At 36.9% G+C, this 24,688-nt stretch overlaps 1 protein-coding gene across 6 annotated transcripts in view; it reads right to left on the bottom strand.

Moving 5' to 3' along the window:
- Positions 1–5,117: 5,117 nt before the first annotated feature.
- Positions 5,118–24,688, bottom strand: part of SFSWAP (splicing factor SWAP) — a 49,382-nt gene continuing 29,811 nt past the window's right edge. For 3 of the 6 annotated variants that reach the window (XM_080628459.1, XM_080628463.1, XM_080628462.1), the window contains exons 14-19: positions 19,901–20,166; positions 13,600–13,755; positions 12,144–12,269; positions 8,289–8,459; positions 7,639–7,711; positions 5,118–5,377 (exon numbers count right to left, since the gene is read on the bottom strand). In XM_080628459.1, the coding sequence (XP_080484585.1) occupies positions 5,312–5,377; positions 7,639–7,711; positions 8,289–8,459; positions 12,144–12,269; positions 13,600–13,755; positions 19,901–20,166 (858 nt within the window). In that variant the 3' untranslated portion in view covers positions 5,118–5,311. Of the gene's footprint in view, positions 5,378–7,638; positions 7,712–8,288; positions 8,460–12,143; positions 12,270–13,599; positions 13,887–19,900; positions 20,167–24,688 lie in introns of those variants that run through there. The other 3 variants (XM_080628460.1, XM_080628461.1, XM_080628464.1) reach the window with 3 other exon arrangements.

The following is a 24,688-nucleotide window of genomic DNA, read 5'->3' as shown; positions in this document are numbered from 1 at the left end:
TTGGATTGCATTTTAAGAAGAAACCCCAAATCCTCTTACTTTTTAATAGAGGAAATACAAGCATGTATGGGACATCTACCTAGAAGAATACAACCTTAGAAATTATTTTACAAGAAACAGGACAAGGAAAACCTTGGATCCCCAAATTATGCCAGTTTCACTGAATTTACGTATCATATCTGCCACTCTATGTTCTCTGGTGAAGTCACATCTGCCCTTCTCCAGTCTTGCAAACTGGGATTTCTCTTACTCAACCAGGCAGCTGTATTTATGACTGTCAAATATCATCAGGAAGTCATCACACTTTCTATTTAGTCATTCACAGTTTAATAGTCAGTCAAAAGAGTCTTTGTCATCATGCATTTAGATGTGCAGTCATTTTGTCCTTATCAAAACCAAGTTACAGTACTTCTCCTCAGTATGGCATAGACCCAGAAATGGCAGATTATCATCATTGCTTTAAAATGGTCTGGCAGAGCTTTTTGTAACATTTCTCATGCTACATGTTCTGGACTAATTGTTGCCAAGAGATTGCAATCTCCATTCAAATTAAAGATATTAAATTCATACCATGGAAGTTTGAAGTTCACTGGAAGGTAAAAGTGAATTTGTTATAAACAGGCAGGACTTGCTTTAAGAGTAACACAAGATCCAGTAGAGTATTCCTGTACCCACATTCACCTCCTGTGTAATTCAGAGCAGGGAAAATTATGCCAAAAATCAAATACATGCTTTGCATTAAGAATTATCAAGGATCCTTCAGTGGTTCAAACAGAATAACAAAAGTAATACCAGGCCAAGCTGGCCACCAGAAAGACTGAAACCTAATTAGCGTGCAGGCAGGTATTAGTTTCCAACCAACTGCTCCAATAAAGCCTTTCCTTTTACATCTAATTCTTACCCAAACTACACTTCTGGTGCTGAGAGGATCTGCCTAAAAGCAAAATATTCAGAACATATGCATATTTAAATCACAAGAGGAAAAAAAATTCAAACACTGAGCTTTCAAGAGCTGCATCCAGAAGAATTTCAATCAAATTTTCATAAAGTTGTAGCCAAGTTAATTTACAAGACAAAAATAAGGATGTTAGATAAGTGCAATGCTGTATTTCATCATTTCAGATCATGGGGCAAAAGGAAAATTAATAAAGAAAATGCTTTATTATCTTACTAACCTCAGTCCACAGGTCTTTTACTTCTTTGCTTCATGTAATTAGTTGCTGGGTAGGGATGGGAGAAGAGGAATAGATGATAAACACAACTCAATTAAGTAGAAATGTAATAGGATTTCCCAGTAAAATGTCTTCACACAAGATAATAGACATTGCATTAAATCCAAGTAAACATGAATTCTAAATGTTATCATTTGTTGCCCTGCTGAAAAATTGAGAGTATGGGTTTGATTGTCTCTAATACATGAAGTTTACAAGTGAGAAAGTGTACATGTCAAAGTAATTGCTGTCAAATGAAATGTTACAATACAAAGAGTTACAACTGACAACAGATGTGAAATCGTGATCAATGCAAGGAGATGGCAGATATATGTCAGTGGCTGTCAGCTTCTTGGCAGAGTCAAATTGTTCAATGGCAAATTATTAACTCAATTCAATAGAAGCTGCCCTACAAGTGGCAGCAAGGTCCCTTTCACCTGTAGAAAATCAAGTATATACTGAGATATCTAAGTTATTTTAACTTTATTATTAACAGGCTACCCACCAGACTGAAGAGCCAAGTAGGAAGCTGTTGAACATATCTAATTCAAATTAGAGCATCTTTAATACACCTCTTGAACTATGAAGATTATACCTAGATGGGCAGGTTAGGCAAAACTGATGAAGTAAAACAGCTGTACTGAGAAATACACTCTAAAGTAAACTGATACAGGGACGGGAGGACAGACGTATAGAAGCATCTAACATCTGTTTCACTCCCATGTGACAAAGAAAGGTGGAGAACTCAAGGCTACACACTACAATTGCTGCAACAATGCCTTTGTCCTGTTAGCTTTGTTTCATAAAGCTATCCATCACTGAGAAAACGTCAGTAACACCTACAAATACTCAAGTCTGTTACACTTTGAACCACTAAATCATTTGCAAAGTTTTAAGTGCTTCTTTGACTTCTCAGTTGAACCTCAATCTCCATAGAACAAAAACTGACACCTCTCAAGCAGCTCCTACTGCCAGTGGAATTTGTTTGAGAGAAGGCTGCTCTGTGTGAATAGGGAAAATGAAGTTTTATTGTATAAACTGACAATTAAAAAACTTTATCCTCAGAACTATGATTAAAAACCCTAAGACAATGAGGACAGACTGCCTAACACATTACAGGCAAGAAGGCCCTTCCAAAGAGCCTTGGAAAGCTACAGTTAACATTTCAAGTCCTTCTGGTTTGTTACATACATGCAGAGGAAATAATTCAAATTAGCTATAGCTAAAGAGCTGCTTAAATTACTGTATTTGACCAAATTTTAAGTAAAGCAGTCTCATATTGTTCCTGCAAAACTGAGAAATTTGAAAAACTAAAAGTAGTTGCTGACAACTCAGAGCTATCACAGTGCCTTCCTCATGACTACTTCAAAGCTCCCCTTTCTTCCAGCTGAAGCTATCCCAGTTTCTTAACTCCCGACTGTAGCAACTATCAAAACCAAGATTCTAGCAATAGTCAGGTGATACAGGGCCTCTTTAGGCCTCCTGGTGCATAGCCACATTGCAAGGAATTAAGTACATATAGTTCCTGTGGATGGGAGGCTGGTGTGAGAGCCCCTTTTTTTGCAAGGCCCAGACCTGCTGCCTGTGATCCCAGATGCTTCAGCAGGATCCTGTAACCGGGTCCACAGAGAGGTCTCTTCGAGGGTTTGCACTGAAAGTCTGTCCCTGGAAAACAGAAATCTGAAAATCTTCAAGTTTGAAGTTCTTAGGACATTATCTTGTTATTGGTTACACATTCTCATGATATACCAAACACCAGAAACAGTACCCACTGTATCACAAGCTCCACGCTGTATTCACAATCAGTTATAACACAGCCAGTGCCTGGAAAGACAGACCAAAAAAGCTGCACTGATTCCTAAATGTGAATACATACAAAGGAATTATTCTCGTACAGCAGTTCAAGCTCTTTTAATACGGTGAAAGTGTCCATTGTGGTTAGAAAGAATAAAAAATAACACCATAAAATCACTAGTATTTCTTAAATTCTGGAGAATGCACCTACCCAAGAGAAAGTGCTAAATGCAAACAATCCTCAGTAAACAACAAAGTGTATAAAAATGCAGTTTAATCTAAATCTTCTCGGTGATAAACCCTTCATCTCACTTCATACCACAAAAGGGAGTAAGAGGAAAAAAAAAAGACAAAAAAGGCTTGCTCAGAGGGAGGGATAATATTTTAAGAAGTCATTAAAGCAACAACCTTCTCAAAGAGAATAAATCTGCAAAGCAGCAGCAAAACAAGCTGCCCAGTCTATTTTATCAAACAGTTGGGCTTTTTTCCTATTACATGACAAACAACTGGCATCCAATCTGCCAATTATTTAACTATGGTGAGACTTTTAACTCCATTTAGAAGGGAAAAATATAGCTGCTGTAAATTTAACACTGCAAAACAATCTGCAACAGCTGCCTGCGTAATTTACTTTATGTCCTTTTTTTACCTCTGTCTCTACTAGTACTGTTTCATCAACACATACAGAGAAAATGTTACCTTTCTTGCACTGGTTGAAAGTTATTTTTGTCAGTCAAAACATTACAAATAACCTTGAAATAATTAGCTAAATGGCAGATAACATGATTCTACATTACCATTTAGATGGCTCTTTTTCATCATCATTTACGTGGACAATGAAATTTCTCTGCATCGGACGCAGTATTATATTCTTTGTAGAAGCGTAAACTGCTAATTATGACTGGCCAAAAATTGAAAAGAAACCTGATTATTGTTTCAATGGTTCAAATCTCTTGCATTCCAAGCGAGTGAGTGACATACCAACAGCCATTTTGACCATCATGTTACTCAAAGCTTGAGTTATATGAACACATTGGTTTTCATCCCCTTGCTTTGAACGAGATTATGCATTGGAGTTATTAATCTGTGTAGTTAAATTACCAACTAGTCTTTAAGAGTAAACTTCACCACATTCATTTCTCTAATCCATCTCCAACCTCCACCTACTCTCTATAAAATTTGAGAAAATTAGGACATGAGTCACTATAACCATAATATTTCTGATGATAGATCAGAGTTTTTCAGGGGTCATTAAAAGCTCTGATTCCACACACTATGGAATCAGATAACTGCTGATGAGAGCACCACTGAATATACCAACTACTATAAATTCTCACAGTTAAAGCAGGCTTGGGGAAAAATTCACACATGCCTTTCTGTACTCATTTTAAGATCATTTAAATTAAAAATAAATAATAGTCTTGGTGTACAACAAAGAACGCACAATAAAAAACCATGCAATTATGCTGAGGCCACAAGCATTCTGAAAAGTGTAAACTGGTATATGCCAGTAAAACATAAGCTAGCAAACATCTTTCTCAACTGTATGAAAGATGTTAAATAAGAGGAATGCTGGATTTCTGTAAAGTATGTCATTAAATGACCATAAAATATATTCTCTTTTCTGTAGCTAACTAGAGAGAACAAGGCACATTAAGACAAACAGGCCACTGACCATTAGTGACTGACTTCAAAGGATCAACTCCTCAGACAGAGGCTCAGAGATCTTTCTAAATGATGCACAGAAAATCATGTCCCTTGTCCCCAAACTATCCACTACAAACATCCAAGCAAACAAGCATTTTTCTTAAGATCATTCCAAGCATGAAGGAAGATAGAAAGTATTTGGTCAAGCAGGCTAGACCAGCTGTTATTTTAAAAAGCAGAAATTACTGGAGGAAATTCATTTGTAACAAAAGTCAACTGCAAACAATTAAGGACTCCACAAAAACTCTAGTTAATGAAAGATGTTTCCTTCTTTATTATTGTGTAATACTCCTTCACAGAAACATGGTATTTACAAATATACACATATAGACTGCTGATCATAAAATGTTACTGAAGAATTAGTCAAAAAATCAATTTACAAAAACCAAAAACTTCCCAAAGATATTCTGGCTGAAAAAGTTTAATGAAATTTCAAGGAGACGCTTCTGTACAGAAAGATAGTTTTTAGCTCGCCAAGTTCTGGTAATAGTAGACAAGTTGTGAACCAAGTGAGCTAAGCTCAGCTGTACATTTGAGATGAGGCAGTTTTTTCAATATTGTTCTTTTTCACAATTCCTTAATGGTCAGTTCAACAGGTCTCAGGAGGCACTAGTTTGTATGTTTTTGGAAGCTGCAAGCATTGCTCTCACTTTGGCCATAAGATCCTGTAGAAAATAAAAGGAAAATGATCAGACATGTCTGAGCCTCGAACAGAGCTAAAGCATGTGATTGCAAAAACCTGAATGAAAAGGTTAGCTTATGCTCCATACTCTAGCATAGAACAGTTAAAGTCGTGATCGTCAGATATTAATGGTTCCTAGGCTGAATGAGTGAAATAATCGGAGGAAAGTTCCTATGCCAACAACTGGTCTGGGTTTACTACAATGCTACAAAGTGCTCTACATAAATATTTAGAGCAGTTTCTCTACAATGAAACACAGAAATGGAAGGAAACTATGACTGTATCTTTATCAAACCTGTAGTGAACACACAACTACTAAGGTTTAAAGAAGAAAAGAAGAGAGAAAGAGCCAGTAAGAAGAGAGTGCTAACAATTACTCTGCAACAGAAAGCTTTTTACTGTTTGTTTCACAAACCTGCATCAAACATTTACATAGCAGCAGTATTTTTACATTTGACAGACTGACTGAAACATTAAGTCTGTTGTGAAACCAAACAGCAAGTATCAGTCTTGTCTGCGTATCCACTGGAAACAGCATTACAAAAGGAAATGAAATTTCATGTAAATGGCACCAAATAATTGGGCTGCAAAAAATGATCACAAAACAAACTGTATTGGTAATGAATTAAAGTTACTTAAAACATTTCTTCACAAATGCAACACAAAAGGATTAGAATCCTTAGGTCCTTTAAAGCATCTTGTACCTCAAGCTCTCAAAACTCTTCATAGGGAAATTCAGCATCACTATTCCACTTTACAGATAAAAGGATTCGAATGAAAAATAGATACTAAATTGATTATGGTCAGCCAGCATATTGGCAGCAAAATGATCTTAGTAATGATTAGGTAAATTGCATTTCTTTGGGCCCTTAAAGATAAAAAGATGCTTAACTACTCTATGTTGGGAAGTATCCTGCAGATTCACAAGAGTGTCATTCTTTTTACTTTTTGCAAATAGTAACTAAGAACTGCATTTTAATATCATAATCTTTCCTCCTCTTACAGCTGTACTTCAAGCAAGCCAGCTAATTTCAAACTAGCAAATGCTATGCCATAAGCACTATTTAATCCAAGAAATGCATGAATCAGTTACCTTTGTCTGAAAGGTGTATGTTTTTTTGTCTGAAAGGTATATGTTTTTAAAGGGTGGGGTGTTTACTCTACTTTGAAGACCATGAAGTAGTTCATATCCCACTTCTCACAGCAGGAATTCCCATGAATGTGTTTGGTAGCCTAAGAAGTGCTGTGGAATTAGTACTCCATTTTCTTTCTCTATTGCCTATACTTGGTATTTTTCTATCTTCCTGAATATGCTTGGTTTGGGTTTCTCATAAAAAACGGATCAAATATGGTATATACGATATTAGTCTACCAGTTTAGTTTGCTAGTGGAACCAAAGGCTTGAACAACATTAATTTATTTAAAGAATAACCTATCCATTGGAAAAAATAAGAATATAAAAAGCAGCTCTTGATTTGATATTGTAAATTTTCCAAAGCTTAATTAAGAGCTTTCCTCCTCTAAACTTGGCATATTCTATTGAAAGAAAGTTAAATATATGCATGAAGACTCTAAGAGGATGAGTGAAATTAAAAATTTTAAAGAGTGGTACCATGTGGTAGCTTTTAAAACAGGAATGGAATTCTTTTGATGGAGGCTGGGTATCTTAAAACTGCGTTAGGGAAGCTGAATGCATTTAGATTGCTATACAGCATATAGAGGCACTTACTTATTATGCCATGATTCACAGCAAACTCAAATATATCAACAAAATCATAACAATTGTTCCGAGACATAAACAGCAACAAGGGTGAGATAAATGAGTTGAAGATACTGCTTAAAGCAAAGCATACACTTCAGTTTGCAAGAGGTCATATTTTAGTTCTACTACCCACACAACAAACTTAGCCTTTGCAAAGGTATTTCTCCTTCCGTTCTGCTTCCATGAAACTTGTTAACAGCTCTACATAGTAAGATGGGGTATTGTAGCAGAATGTGACTTTTATAACAGTGGATATACTGTGGGATAATGAATTAAGCCTGGTCTTCAGAGGCTTGATTAAATTTGAAAGGACAGCAGCTACAGAAGCAACAAAATTGTTCTTCTCATACACAAACAGATTAAGAATGACAATGAACATGTCTCTACATCACATGCAAAGCTCAGAATACTAGAAGGTAGTAAGAAAACGACACGATGGACATGCTTAATTAGGTAACGTACTCTGAATTTTTTATTTGTACCTGAGTGATTTTACTCTGCACTGAAGACACAATTGCTGAAGAGATTTGGCCATCTTTTTCCTGAGAAACTCCCCTAAAAATAAAGTAAAATTAGAATTAGGAATTCATAGTAAATGTTTAAAAAATACAATTTACTCATTATTTTTATACATATGAGAGACACTTTATACAAATATCTCATAAGTCAACAGTTCTCCCATCCAACTAGAAGCCATGACAAGTCACAGTCAGAGGAGCCACTCATACAACTGATGCAGAGAAGTCTGGGTAACAGCCTAGGAATTTAACAGGACTGTTCCATATTGTGTAGAAATAATTTAATTATGAATCTTGCACAGACATCACAATTCCATTAAAACTCTACTTCAAAGAGTTCTCCCACTCAATGAGTTTCCAAGTTCTAACTTAGAATTCGGTTGCAGAATTTTCTGCACCAGTTTTACTGTAAGAGTATGTAGAGTATTTACTCTAGTAAGCAACAGAAATCCAATGTCTTCATTCGACTGATGCACATAGTGCTGTCCTCCCAGTGTCTTCCACTTCTAACAGGCATACATTACACACACACAGAGAGCTCCTCACCATGTTAGATCAAAAGACACAGAAAAGAAACATTGGCATTGCTGTAATACAGTTGAGGAGCGTATTACCTGGAGCGTTCCTGGCTGGATTCCCTGCTCTCCACAGGAGAGACACTAGTTGAATGTACAGAATTTTTGTGTGTGGATGGTTTGCCTGGTGACATGGATGGTGAAGGAGACCTAGCTTTGGACTTGGTACGTGATCTGGACCGCCTCTTCTTCTTCTTTTCATGGGGACTTCTGTAAGAAGAAAATATTCTATTGAAGGATATTTAAGCAATAGTACACTTGCTCATTGAAGTCACTTGTCGCCCTTTTAAAAGCTTACCTAGCCCTTTTCCACACAATACTTCTCATGCATTCATCAAGCATTAGTTTTACCCCAATACTTCTATGGTTGTGCAAAATACTCTCTCAGAAGCTTTTTTTAACATATTACATTAGGGAACTACTAACACCTGAGGCTCTCACTTGGAATGGTGCTTCATGGATACACGGGAATTACTGCACAGTATTTGACAATTTGAAGGATGACAATGAAAAATCTTTCATTGGAGATTTGCAGAATAATTTTGCTAGAGGGAAGTTTTTTTTCCAAACAACATCAGACACTTAAAATATAATGAGAAATGTAAAAACTTATATCCCTTATGATTTTCCTAGCTCATAAATGAACAAACCATGGAATCATAACTATGCAAAAGATATACAAGACAAATCCATGGTTTGTTTGTTAAAAGAAATGGCCCCCTTGTGATCCAGTCTAATGTGACCAATGGAAGGCTAAAAATTATAAACAAGGTATTGTATGCCACTCAAACAAACCTGGACCTAGCAACACGTCTTAAGTGGAAACAGTTTATGAATTGGAAAGTAGATGTTTGTCATGATGAGAGCTGGAACAAAGGGCTTATGGGTACCTGATGTTTTCATTATTGATAGAAGAGGAAAACAGAGGTAGCCGCTTCAAATGCAATATTAAGCTCAAAGAGAACTCAATTAGCAATATACTAGAGACAGAACTTTAGACATGGTTATGAATTTACGGCTGTCTGATTTACACACCAATATTGATATTACTGTAATTAGAACTACTGGAGTAATGACTTAATTAGTTAGGCAATACCTCACTGTAGGCATCTCTCTCTAGCATGCACTGCTAGAAGTCTGTTCAGAAAAATGCTGAAGCTTCTAGAACCTCTTAAAACACTGTAAAACTTTGAGCCATCTTTTAAGTATCACATTATTATTTCCTTTATTTTGATTTTATTTGGAATTTTCTACTTTAAAAGCAGCTACACCATAGCATTAAATTCCCATATCAATACTCAACACCTTTGATGCTTAGAATTTATCATACAAATATCTGGTCTTTATATAGCATTTAACATTCAAGACCTATAATTGCAAAACCTCCTTAAACTTTTCCTGCAAAAATAATCATTAAGGGCCAAAAGAAAAACCCCACCGCTCTACTGGCCTCAACATTTTCACAACTATACAAAAAACATCAGTTATAAAGTCAGTTTTTCCTTGGCAAGCAGATTACATACTGTAATTGTCCAGTTTCTTAAAACATTATAATGTAATCAAGCTGTGCACGTATTTCATACTTAACTCTTGAAAATCGCAAAAATTCATCATGCAAGAGTATTTTATAGTTACCTTTTTCAGTATTTTTCATCTCAGATTATGAAGAACAAACACGGTAACAGGTGAATGAATGTAACCACCCCTTTCTATTTTTAGAACATTCCATTTGCTAAAACTAGGCTTATTTTTTAAATATCTTTCTAGGTACAAAAGCTAGCATCAAAGAACTGTGCATATTCTCTGTGGAAAGTAATTCACTGCAGTCAGATTAAAACACTCATTTACACTGGACTTCTTTTTAAGCGACTGTGATAGCAACTGAGGTACAGGATAAGCAGAACAAAAGACAATTGGTATATTTATTCTGAAGCACACCTCATTCTACAAGCAGTGAGCCAGTAATTCCCAAACAAGACAAAGCATAGCTTCCTAGTTCTTAAATATTTCCTTCTGGAAATATACCTAAGGGTTTACAACCAATGCTAGCTATTCAGCACCATGACTGACATCAGATTAATGTCCCAAGTAAGCTTACAACATTGCAGTACTCAGGAATTCTAACTTTCAGTTCTCTTGACAGTACCGGATTCTAAAGCTTGCCTACTACTTAGTGTAACAATGGTTAATAAAACCCACTCAGCTGACTGCTGCCACGTAAGACTGAAATCTGCTCTCACCTACTAGGCAAAATATACACTATTCACTCATAGAAAGCCCAAGTAAACTTATTAGCTTCTAATAGACCTTGAACCCAACCTCTGTTTCCATCACACCATCGTGAAGAATCTGTTCCATAACTGAACAGCTCCATCACTCATTCACGTTTTTGCACAAAAAATTAACGTGTCAGTCATAAGTGGGCTAAAATAGCAGGTTTTCTGCAATCAGAGCTGCAAAATATTCTCATTTATGTATAACTACAATATTCTTTCTTCAGGCCATAATTTTTTGCACTTAGTGCTGTATTTTGTTGTGAAGTGTAGGCCTAACAGAAGTCTACCATTTCCACTTACGTAAACTTATATAAGCTTTCCACTTATACAAAAAATTTCCACTTTATATAAATAAATATTGTTTAACGAGGAATCTAGTTTGTTTCACAATTACCATCAGAATTTATCATTAGTGGCATAACTGTAAAGATAATTCATAGCTTAAGATGCTGAATGGTCAAGCAGCAGAAACACCAACACTGCACTGAAAACAGCACAGGGCTGGGAAAAAATTCCTGTGTGTGTTTGTAGGAAGAAAAACATTTTAAGCCTCCGTATCTTTTCTGCTTAACCAAATCTGCATGCTGAATTCCACAGAAGCCTTTATTATCTCTAGCTGATGAATGTGAAAAACTGAATCAGTTGAAGTATACTGATGAAGCTCTCAATTATGCATACCACACTGCAATTAATTAGAAACTGTCAAGACATGGAAAGTTACTTCAGGAAACAATAGACATTTTTAAATAATCGTAAGGTTGAAAGTGATCTCTTTGCTTCTTATTCCACAGGAAATAGGGAGAAACAGGTTAAGACTTAATCTTTGCCAGTTAGAAGAAAAATTCGGTATGCTCAGTTTAGTGATTCAGTGTGTTGGGTTTTGTGTACACTTCAGGTGTACATATACAAGCACGAAAAATTTTCACTTCCTTGCATGTTGAAGGCGTAACATGCCACAAAACAGTAGAGACCCAAAACATTTCAAAGCCTTCTGGGCACACACTTTGCACACACTTTCTTTCTGCAACTGGTTAGCTTAAATAATATTTGGTATGCCATTTTGATTACAATAGGTTCAGAGAGACTATACGCAAGGTGCTCTCAAAAAGACACCTCTTGATTCATGTTTCACATTCCACTCTGTTAGTAAAATAATTGCTAAATGTAAAGCATACCGTTTGCTAAACTGGAGTTTCCCCTTATTTGTGCAGGTATGATAAGATGTCAAGCAATGCCAGTAGGAATAACATAATACCACTATATGACCTCTGCACAGAGGCCATTTGGTTCGCACAGGCAGAGCGTAAGAAAATAACTCAAAAAGAAGGAAGTACGAGAATCCAAATAAAACATGAACTCTTACAGCTAGGAGATAGTAGCATATTAAAGTTCACTGATTGGGTTGTACATATAGTGTTTAAACATCTGCAAGAACTGGAGAAGGACAATGAGAGTTTCTGTTATTTTTTTTCTCCCCAGAAATATCTGTTTATTAAAATAAAGCCCAGAACATAAAGAAATTTGAAGTTCTACCTAGAGAGGTTACAACACATCAGGCAATGTTTCTGGTCTCTTATGACGCTAGGACATAACCTCTTCCAGAAGCAGGTATACTTACTTGGAACGTGGGCGTTTCCTACTATTTCCAGGACTGTTACTAATGCGATAAGCTGTTGGAACACTTCTTTCATCTCTCCGCCTTTCTGGTGTGTGAGCCCTTCTCCTAGGTGACCTTGATCGCGACCTGAGCAGGAAAAAATAATACAGAAGTTTGCTTTTTGTTACTTCCTTCACTACTTTTAATTCAGTGGAATTGTGCTGTCAGAAATTGCAAATAGAACACCTTTCAAATGCCTATTTTACATCAACATGGGGTATTTAGTGTCCAAGACTTGTCAGCTGCACAAAAATTTCTTACCCATTTAAGACATTTAGGATGTAGATATCCATTGCTTTTCACTCCCAACAGGGGGGGAAACATTTATTTGTTGCTATAGCAAAAACATTTATATTTTGCTATTTTATGTCAACTTCTGCATTAGTAGGTGGAAAGGTTTTACTTTAGCCCTGTCACCTTTTGAGGCAACAGAACTGATTAGCATCCGTATGCAGAAGACCAATTTGGCTCAAAGCCTGAGACTGTCAGGCCTGACCCTGTCTTCTCAAATTAGTGGTATGTTTTTAGAACTGCGGCATCACTGAGACAAATACAAGTTTTTGTTTCCAGCACATCTCCATTACTGACAAGTCCAGGAAATTTTATCCCAGATGCTGCAGAATGATCCTAGCACAGCCAGTATTTTCACTTGTGCAAGTGACCAACAACCCATGATCGGTGTTGTTTGGCACTAGCAATTTGACTTGAAATACTTTTCCTAGAAAAGTGAGAAAAAGAGATCAAGAGAGGAAAGAATAAAGCATGCCCAGTTAAGATCAGAGATCAATTTAAGCGCTTAACTCCTTTTCTCTATGATTTGGTATTAAGTGGATGTGCAAGTAAAATCTAAGTATTTCTTAACAAGATAAATGGAGTGAGAAAAGTCCTGACAGATGCAGGGGTGGGGGAATGATAAAGGGGGTGATTCAGGGACCCAGCTTGGAATAAAAGGAAAAAAAACCCCAAACCAACCCCAAATCCACCCCCAAAATTCCTGGCAGTAACAGTTAGTTTTGTTCTCACTAAAATATATCGTTCTAATAATTTTACTTCTATTTGCTTAAAGTCTTCCTTTTTTATTTACTATAGGCATGTCATTCCATGTATACCAAGCATTGATGTTCTTGAAAATACCTAATTTGCTGTGACTAAAAGACAAGTCATTTGTGAAATCACTGCTCTTCTGCAGACCCACACCATGTATATAATATATATACATACACACACTCCTGAACCATTTCTCTTACACCTACAACAAAAGAGATCAACTGAAAATGAAAAAAATTAATTACAATGACAGTTAAAGTGTTGCAAATTAACTGCTTTGTCACTTAGAAATCTGATCTTTACCAGGCCATTCAGAAGGATTAAAAAGGAAAAAACCAACAGATGATAAAGTTTGGGGTCAGTCAGACACCTTGACATTTTACCAGGATTTCCCTCAAAAGAGCTCCAGCAGTCAAATCTTTTCGCTGTCGAAGTTGCCTGATAATTTTCCCGCTCTGTTGCTGCTGCCATTGATGAGCTGCTCAGAGTCGGCTCCATGCTCAGTGTCCCTGTGGATGCTGTGAGTCTGTGATATGGAGGCACACACTTCACATTGAGAATAAAATGTCCTAGTTTTGGTATTAACTAGAATCCTGAAAAGGCTCAGTCCCTTAACCAAAAGCTGAACGTTAGTGAAACATGCCTATATGGACCAGCCTAAAAAAAGTCCAATCAGAAAGAAAAAGTCATTAGCTTCATTTTCATGAACTGAAGTTTGTGGTTCTACAACATCACCAAGTGTTAAGAACTCTGGCCATTAGGTTCAAACAATTAAAAGCAGCTTAACAATTTTACCGCAATACATCAATTATTGCTTTCATTAGACTGTTATTTCAAAAGGCACTCTATTCCTTTTAAAGCCAGTATCACTTCTGTTTAGTAGGGTCCCAACAGTTCAAGGGGCTACAAAGCTTGGCATGTCTCATTACAAAATAGGAATTAAAACTACGTTAATGGACACTGCCTCAGCAATGAGAAAATCAGTCTGGAAGGAGAAAAAAACTCAAACAACCTTTTTTTTTTTTTTTACAAACCCCAGGTACTTCCAAGTCTCTTAAACTCCTAACATTGAGGCAAAAAGTAGCACACAGACACACACACACACGTGCACTCTATCCAAACCTACTGAAAAGTAACCAGTTAATAAAGTATGCAACTACTAAGTACTGTTTATAACTCATTGACTGGATAAATTCTGTGGCTTAGTACGCCTGTAGTACTAGACAGTGTAAAGAAAAAAGAAAAACAGTATCAAAGAGAAATTTAAATGGTCCATCTCAATCAAGTTTCATTTAACTAAATCACTATGTAACGAGTACCTCTGCTTCCCCTCCTCTCCTCTTACATACACAAACAAACCACACTCACACATAAATACATCATTAGCTTAGATCATGTAGCACAAAGATCTATTGGTAGTTTAGATGAATATCATAATTCTTTGCATTTACTGCCAGCCAACTGTGAAACCTCACTTCTCAGCTAGAACAGCATTACTGAAGACTCCAGGGACTGACAACCTACACTTCTTTAAAGAGCACCACTCTCAGGTACATTTCACATCAAACTTTTTAGTGGCGCTTTGAAATCAATTAGGAACAAAGATACTGATAAAACATTTACTAGAAGTGACCGAAAGGTACCAAAGACTGCTTGCTTTCCAATCAGATTTAACAAATGTGCCCCATCTTTGACGCAGAGTACTTATTTGTAATAACTATCTCTTTGGGACTAACAGCTCCACAGCAATCCACGCTGCAATACCTTACAGCACTTCTGGGCATGGTTTACTGTTTCCATGACTTTTGTTAAGCTTTAATCTGTCAAGTTAGTCTAGAATTCAAACTGCACAATACTAGGAGCTTGATGGGACTAACTTTGGTACAGAAACTTTGTTCCAGGAAAATAACATGCAGATATAAAGAGAACTGCTGTTAGAAAAACACATGCCGCACTTAAGACAATATATCTGGGTTCCTTATGTAGCTGCAGTGTTTTAAACTTGTTGCTGCAAAACAGGTTTGGTTGTGCTACCCAGAAGCATGCTTTGAATCAACTTCATGCTATTGGAACAGAATTTTTCTGCTTCAATAGAGCTGAAAAGGCATTAGAAAGAATTAAAAAAAAAATGCAACAGTACAAATATTGCATCTTACCACAAAAGACTATTTTTAAATGAAGCAGAGCCTCTAGACCTCTAATAATGCAAAAATAAACGATAAACAAATGGAATAAAATGGTATATAGACACGTATAATGCAACATTCATCTGTAGGATCCTTATCAATAGGCATTTTGGAGAAAAGACAGTATTAGGATACACAAAGCAAAAAGGAAGAGCTTGAAAAGTATACTGAACATCCCCTGAATAGACAGCAAAGAAAGTTATTGCAGATTTCTACATTTAACTTCACTTCCCACGTCTTATTCTCTGTTAACTTGTCATGATAAGTTATATGGTAATGGTGATTTTTAATCTTACTTTTTGAAAGAACTTATACCATTAAATAGTAATTACTCAAAAGTCTTTTCAAAGAGAAGCTCTACTAATGTTTATATGGAAACCTCACAAAATCTAAGGCTTCAAGGCAGTTCCCCAAATACAGGGTATGTGTTGAGTGGTCATTATTACAATTCAGAGATAATTCATTATAATCTGAATGCAAGATAGTCTAATGAAAAATTACAAAATAAGCATAACTCTTCTTTTGGCTGTCACAGTTCATTTAAATATAATAGTTTAAATAACTTCAAACCCAAAATACTTATCTTCACTGTGCAGATACTTCAAACCTAATAAACTACTCTCTAATAAAGTTATGAAAGTTCCTTTATTAAAAAAAAGATCCTGTGTTCATTAACAGGAACTGGAGCAGTAATTACTACAGAAATGGAAAATACCTTTTTTTTTTTTCCAGTCCACTCCTGAGGTAAAATAAAGCAGCATTAATCACTTTATACTGAGTTTTTTAGGTTAGAATATACATTTTGAACAGAATAAAATAAGGCAATAAAATCTCAAACATACAACATTAGACTGAGATACTCAAATAAAGCGGTTACTCAAAATAAGGTGTTCCAGTATAATTTAGCATCAATACCCACACAGTAAAGACTCTCTCTCTTATCACCATTCATTTAATACCAGATGAACATATTGACCTCTACAAATAGTTTACACTTTATCCCAGGAAGGTATGTCCTTTTACATAACCATCCAATAGTAAGCTGTAACATCCAATGTTTTGGGAATCTGGGGAAAAAATACTGGTTTAGGTGAAGCACTGGGGAAACCGAAGAGGAAAGATGTGAAAGGCGTCATGTTTTGAATGAGAAAAGACAATCCATGGAAATAATTTTCTCTGAATCCACACTAAATATATAAATACATAGAAAAAAGAAAGGAAACCAGTTATATCTTCTAGCTAGGCAACAACTTTTACCTTTTTTGGCAATTACTAAGACAAGGCATTATTTTTGTCTACACACACGTGAGACAAAACACGTCCATATCTAACTAGGTTATGAATCAGCCTCCCACTCTTGATTACTCTACAGATCTTCTGGTTTCAGGAGCAAAAGCTTTAATTTTGGAAAAACAGTGAGTAAGTTAAGGCGTAGCAAACACCTTCAATAAAGCAAGCCTTCAATCATCACCATTTCTTGTACAATGTGAGACTATGTGGGCCCTAATTAGAAAGTCAGGGCTGGAAAAGACCTCAGGAAATAAAGACTACTCAATATTCTCCAAACTATAATTCTTGATACAGAAATTTCCCACAATGGAGTGTTCCAAGCTGTATTAACTGCCTTTACCACTGAGACACTATGAAAAGCTTTCTAGTCTGTTAGCAATTTAAATCCGTTACTTATTGTCCAAACTCCAAGGACTGAAGAAGAAAGTTCATTTCCCTCTTTTTTGGCATACATGAAGATTTATTTCATCTTCCTTCAGTCTTTCCAAACAGTCATTCCAATTCTCACAATTCTGAAAATTCTTGATGATTCCCTCTAAACATCCTCCAGCTGGTCTAATTCCTTCTAAAGGATGCACAAAACTGGACACAGTAGTCTAGCTGAAGCCAAACAGAACATCTTCCAGATGAGGAGACACTTGACACATCCCGCCTTAGACTTGATTGTCTTTACTGACTACATTAAACCAACACAGTCACTGTATTAAGTATCAGTTGCAGGAGAAAGAGATTCTTTACAGTTGAACTATAAGAGGTCCTTGGTCAGAAGTTTAGATTTAGCCATGTTCTTGTGAAATGCTATAGAGAGGAAGGTACATTTAGATTTCTAACAGGTCTCCCACCTAATATAATTGCCACTAATTGCATTTCTTATGGCCTGCAAAAAGCTCAAAGGGAACAGGAACCCATTCAGCACTGATGATACTGTCTAAAGTTCCCAGAAACAACAGGTTCCTGAATGGGAGAGACACCCTCCAGACACCTTCATTTCAACCAGTACTTGCAGAACAGAAAGACAGGCTGAATGGAAAGCCCTTTCCCATTCATCTCTAACTTCTGTCAAGTTTTAAAATGTGCAAAATATATGCAAGACATGGTGAGCTTTTCTGAAGCAATTTCAAAACACAGCTACCCAGCATGAAGCTTTACTGGATTTCTCAGGTTGTAGAATTCAACAGCTGCTCAAGGAAATACCCAACCAGACTTAATCAGGTGTTCACAATGTTAAGGCTTTTATGTGTCTGTTATTTGGTTTGTGCTAGAAGGCACACTCAAGGTGGCACATCAAAAATTAGCTCCAGTTGATGAACTGTTCTTGGAGATTTTTGTGTACTTTTTCCACCAGCTGGACAGCAAAACAACCCAAAACCCAAACCCATCAATAATGAGATTATCGACTGTGTATGTGGTAGACTTCAGAAGACTGTTGTCTTTTCACCAGCAGAACCAAATGTACGAAAGCTGGTGGAAATACTCAGGCTTCTAAAGTGCCATATATCTTACCTCCCTGAAGTCACTGAAAACATATCATGGTATATATCAATCTGAACTTGCAAGTTTCCATTAATCTGGTCACTGCCCAATGCAGACTCACGCAACACGCAGGATTATCTTTATTCTGTTGAGCTGCATACCTAGGTATTGATAAGGATCTTCTCAGGTGATTCTTTCTCTTTTTCAAGGTACCACAGAAGATTACTGTTTGCTTTGAGTGGGTTTTTTTTTTTTTTGCATTACAATGATGCTTCTCTTTACTTTTACCACCTATTAGTAAAATCATGGATAAATACATGCAATATAGCTTAGATGAAGTGACATGGGAGGGTTAAGTGAAAATATGGCTTGACTGGAAATTGAAAAGATGAGTGATTCACCTGAGGAGACTTTTTTCCAAGGAATCCTTAACTCTGAGAAGACTTACATTCACTACTTAAATAAGGAAAGCTTCATTCAGCGTCATTCCCTTTGCACAGTGGTAAGCACAGAAAAGGAATGGCACACAGTACTTTGGAATGTGCCTTATAACAGACCATCATGATCATCTATTGTCAAAGGCAGTCAAATAAGCGGCACATCCGACTGATCATTTCAGATCAAGTTACGTTCACTTAATTCCCTGAATCTCTGAACAGCAGAGATGTCTTCTGCAACAGTACTGTATTTAACCTTAAAATAAAGAGTTGTAATGTGTTAACACCTACTTATATTAGTGTAGTTAGAAACTTCATCAACAAACAAAAAATGCACAAGATGAGAAGTTCTGTCACACCACCATAAAAGGCTAGAAGCTGTTTTTCAGGAAGAAGCCTATGTCACAGGCATGGCCACAAAGATAAAGAAATGCATGATTTTGCCTACGTCACATACACATATAACTGTGGTAGTATTTATATACACAACTCATTTGAACAAGTTACTTAAACACTGCTCTGTAGCATGATACAGAGAATACAACCTCAACAGTAAGCCCTTCCTACTGACCACAGTAACTGCTGTGTAGCAGGCATTCGGATACGACAAATTTTACACACAATAAACTCTAAGTTGCCTAGACCCAAATGTCTTAGATGTAATTAACAGTATTAATGTAACACAATATATATCATTTTATAGCTGGGTAACTAATATAGTGCATTTAATCTCAATAAAGATTAAATACAGAGTTAACTGCACTGGGCTACATTCATTCTATGGTCTCCCTTACTCATAAACTCTGTTTTCACTCTTCTTGGATTCTTGTCATCTCTCTCCAGCCATTCATCCATCATTTTTTCACATGCTGCCCAAATGCTTGTTTTCCTTCCGAGCTTTGCTGTTCAACCACGCAGGTCTCTACCTCTATTTCTTACTTTAATATTGTCTGTTACTTTACTCCAGCAAAAGCCACAGACTTATTAGCAAGTTCTCTTAATGCTATAATTGCATTCCTACACATTATTGTCAAGTATTTCACAGACCAGTGAAAAAGCATTTACTGGTACAAATTTCACACTATGTAATTAGAAATCAATGTCTCATTATCTCATTAAAACTATTTTCAAAGACCTTCCACATTTGATGATATTTACATACTGTCTTCAAGGTGACTATACCCTTTGTAATGGGTAAGAAGACACATAAATAATGGAAGAAGTGAAAAAAAATTGTGTTAGCCCACAGAGAACTTGAAAGAATATGTTTGGTTTCCAAACCCACCTTGAATGCCTGACAGTTCTATAGGCAGTGGGAAGTGAGTGCTTTGCTTTTGAATGTGATCTAGATCTGGACTTAGACGATGAATGATACTTGAACGGTGATCGAGATCTTGTTCGAGATCTTTTCTTGTGTTTTTTCCTTTTCTTTTCTTTTTCTTCATCCCTAAGAAGATCTTTGCTTTTGCTTGAAGGCCTTTCTGCTTGTTTAACTTCGAAGGTGGGTAACGTTCTGACTGCAGTCACAGGACACGGTATACTATTGACACTCTGAAATCAAAGGAAAACAGAGCAATGTTCAGTTTTCAAAGTTGCATGCATATTTTTAATCTGAGAAAGTCCTGTAAGTGTTGAAAACACATAAGCATCTCTAGTCCTTTACACAGGGGCTACGTCTACACCTGCGCATGCCACATACATGCATGCTCTGGCAAAGAAACAAAGATATCCTGTTTGGTAGTAGTCTTGTCAGTATACAGTAGGAGTTTTGCAGAAATGTTGGATAACGAGTACAACAGCAAGGAAAATAATAACTAAACAATCACCTGCTATTTTTTGACTCATGAAAGCGAGAAATGCATCCATCTTAAGAATATAGTTGCTAAATCAACAACAATCTAACCTCCCACGGATGCTTTTAAACCTCACAATGCTGCACCATTATCACATAAAATATGCGTAAGGCTGATGCGTTCAAAAACTTGCGTCTAGTAGTACTTAATGGAGGCCTATACAGTTCCCTAAAGATACATATGCAAAGTGGGACATGCATGCTGAGACTGTCAGCTTAACTAGGACATAGTTCTGAAGTTTTCATCTTTAGTTTTTGGAAGAAATGTGTTCTAAAAATGGGTACTATCAGATACATTTGCATCTATTTATCCTTTTTATTTAAAAATGCTAAACCTGAAGATACAATCAGAACCTCCTGACATTCAAAGTTAAGTTTTTGTGTCACTTACATGCCTGAACTGTGCTGTTTAGATGACAAGCTCAAGGAAAACAGCAAAATCAATTTGTGTTGATACGAATTGCTTCTGCACTTGCCAAAATAAGTATTTTGAATGTAAAGGGTTGGGAAGATTTCAAACCCAGGTCCATGCACAATTCACACTCAGTAATTCTGACTGCAGTCAGTTAAGCAAAACATACCATACTCCAAAGCATTTTCAAATTATCAGCTTTTACCAGAGAGAATTCTGCTCAATGCCTTGTTTAGAACAATTCAAGTCAGGTACTATAGATATGCTCCTCATTTCCAAGCCTGTCATTCCCACAGCTGCCATTTCAAGGCAACAGGAGAAATCAGTTTCTCTCTGTCATCGTTTCTGCTCCACCTGTCTGACATTTTCACCATTTGATATGAGGATGCGTAATGTGATCAGAATAAAAAGTGATACACTAAAACCTGAAATAAACAAATTCAAAACAGGTGATCTTTTCCTTTCTTTTTACCATTCTCTTACTGTGAATACGTCAAGGCAATAATTGACCACATTGACTAGTTGGAAATCCACCTCTGCTGCAAGTTAAGAGAGCCATGACACTTTTCTGAGCTTTAACCAGTATCTGCTATCACAATATTTACAAAAATAGAAAAAAAGCAGTATACTAAAGTAGTTTACTTCAAGGATTATATACACTTTATAGCACGATCATTTGAGTGATTGGTTTACCAGAGGCCTGTTTCCAGTTTCACTAATTTCACAACCCATGTATAATTCAGACACCTCATTTTCAAACTTCAATTTCCTAAGGACCACTGCAGCTGACTTTTCTTCCTTCACAATGTTATTCACCTCTTTATACAATACCCTAGGTCTTCACTTTGAACACTACTGAATATGTAATAGACCAGTTTTCCTTGAAGCAGACACCCCTAATAGCTTGAAACAAAATAGCTGTAGGCAAAGTAAAGTTCAGAGGAAAACAAGAGAGGGAAGAAAAAAACCCAACGGTTTTCAGTGCCCAAGTTCATTTGGCTGCATAAAACAGAAGTTATCAGACCACTGCCAGAAACGAAGATAATGAGTGACACGTTTACTTTCAGCTCACATATGGAGATTCTCTAAGCAATCAAAACAAAGGACCCCACCGTGCTAAGCTCCCCTGCGTATCCACCAAAAGCACTGGATGCTGAACCCGTGGGCTCTCCTTGACTTTCAGGATGCTTACACTGAAGAGTGACAGCACTGTCCAGATACCCCTGAGAAAAGCACAGCTGCAGACTGGCTGGCTGTAGATTCAGACTTCCCTACTTCAGTTTACCAATGAATCAGGTTTGGAAAGCCATGCAGAAGTAACTTCATCTCCAGGTGAGTATGCAGGTTCTGGAGTGAGATACAACACCTACAACACAGGGAGAACTCACCTACTTGTCTAAACCTACTCAACACACTACTGAGACCAGGAACTCTGGTGAGAGTTGTCAGGTTGCAACTGCAAACAAATGTGCCGATTCCTGCAATGACAACTCTGGTTGCTTTCAAGCAAAAAACAAATCACCACCAAAATGATCCACCACCAGAGCACAACACAGAGCTCAACCAGAGAACTTAAGCTCAGGGAGTTGCCAAGCCACAGAGAAATTTCCAGGTGTGTAAATAACACTGCTGAATGCAGATATTTGGGAAAAAATAAATTTGTCTTACTCTCTGGCAAACAGAAGGAGCTGTCAGTGGTTTGTGTTTTACTAGTGAAAGCTGATCTAGGCAAGCTAAGGGAATGGGAGTTAAATTGGAGGCATGAATGCGGGGTGGGAGAGGGGAATAAGAAATAAAGAAAATGAAAGCAAACAAGAGATACTGGGAGATTACTGAGCATTTCCAAAAGGCAGAAAGACTCCGTCTTCCTGACCAGGTTCTACAAGTCTGCAGGCCAGCAGGGACCCATTTTTGGAAAGCATGACAACATTCTGGTTACCTGCTGGATTTTATTATGCATTTCAAGGGATGAGAGATTTAAATATTTTGAGAGCTCTTCTAAGAAGTTGCACTGCAAACATTCAGATAGCATTCACTGAATCACACTTCTTTGTCCATTTTAAGTAACAGCACACTTTTTTGGCCCTTATTAAATGCTACATTGTCAGACAATTTCACCGGCACAGTTGTTCTCTAGCATTTTGTTCGCATGACTGAAGCAAATCCGGTTAAAATAATGCTTCCTACAGTAAACACTTGGTATAAAAATGTTTCAGAGATACCCTTTTGGAAAACAAAGATGACTCCACAGTGCCTCTTTAGCAGGAATGGGTTATGAAAGAGCTCTGTACCAGGATGAATTTATAGTTATATGATAACAGAAATGAGTACTTCAGTTTATTACAAGGTATTTGCATATTCGCGGTATTCATAAGACCAGAAAACACATTAGTTATTCTGGGGTTACACTACTTAATCAATACACAAAGCCAACACTAGAAGTGAACCAGAAGACACTTACTGCAATAGAACAAAACACAAGCTTTGCTCCTGGTCCATAAAAATCTGCTGGTAAAGAACATTATCAATAACGTTACTAACACTTCCACAACTGGCTAATATTTCTTTTGTTCTGAACAGCTGAACTTTGCAGAAATTTGAATCCTATGTTAGATCAAAATTGGATAGAGTGAAGGATGTCAGAACTGAGTTAATCAACAATTCTTTTCCTTTCCTAAAACCCGAAAATACTCCAGATTCTTTTCTACCACTGCAAGTTTTTTGCCACAGGTTCCCTAAAGCTTATGGTGAAGAGTTCCCTGGCTGAGAATTAGTAAGCAGTTCCCTACCAGCAATGGAAATGTATGATTGCTCTGTGCATGAAAGCAAACAGTTACTGCTTTTAGAAGAGTTTGTCAGTCCTAACCTCAAAAATTGGCATAAAATGATTAAATAGAAGTGCTGCAAATGTTTCCTATACAGAAAGTTCCTATAGAACAAATTCAATACTCGAAGGCTCAACAGTTACATGAGAGTTTAGCTGAAGCACTGAAACACAGCTATTAGCAGTACAGGGACTGCAGTAAATTCTTCAAAACCAGAGAGAATTCTGCATTCTCGCTTTTGAAGGGCCAACTGTAAAGAAATTAGTGCCTGTGAATCTGTTTGCTGTATGGATCCATATACCTTTGTATCTTGAGTACTCTGAAGACTAAAAGCCAAGGCATAGAACATTCTTAGTACCCTCATCTATATAAATTAAGATGGCAGTTCCTGACATTTACCTTTTTTCCTCCGTATTAAATATTAAAGTATTTACAGTATGAGGAATGCCAGTGAGCTATCCCTCCCAAACACCCCATTAGTATGTGACATTTTGTTTTATGTTTTTATCTGTGCTTGTGAAAAGCAAGATAAAGGAAATACAAGAACAAACAACACACACCCTTCCATGCTAAACAGAAGGTACGGACACCTATGTCCTAAAAAAAGTAAAATAAGAACTAAATGGCCCTGAAATGTTGTAAAGCACTTTTTTTCTTTAAATCCTTACTGGATGGTTTTCATTAGACAATTACATTTTGCTCACAAATTAACATTAAGAGAATATGCAAATGCAAAATTCTGTTATACATTATAGAAGAGGTTCAGAGCAGCCCTGTGGAGGACTTGGGGGTGTTGGTCGATGAGAAAATGAACACGAGCCAGCAGTGTGTGCTTGCAGCCCAGAAAGCCAACCGTATCCTGGGCTGCATCAAGAGAAGCGTGACCAGCAGGTCGAAAGAGGTGATCCTGCCCCTCTACTCTGCTCTCGTGAGACCTCACTTGAAGTATTGTGTGCAGTTCTGGTGTCCTCAATGTAAAAAGGA

Source organism: Psittacula echo (assembly GCF_963264785.1).
Source record: "Psittacula echo genome assembly, chromosome: 13".
Lineage (NCBI taxonomy): Eukaryota > Metazoa > Chordata > Aves > Psittaciformes > Psittacidae > Psittacula > Psittacula echo.
The sequence above is the reverse complement of the archived record's forward strand: the minus strand, read 5'-3'. Positions and strand labels throughout refer to the sequence as shown.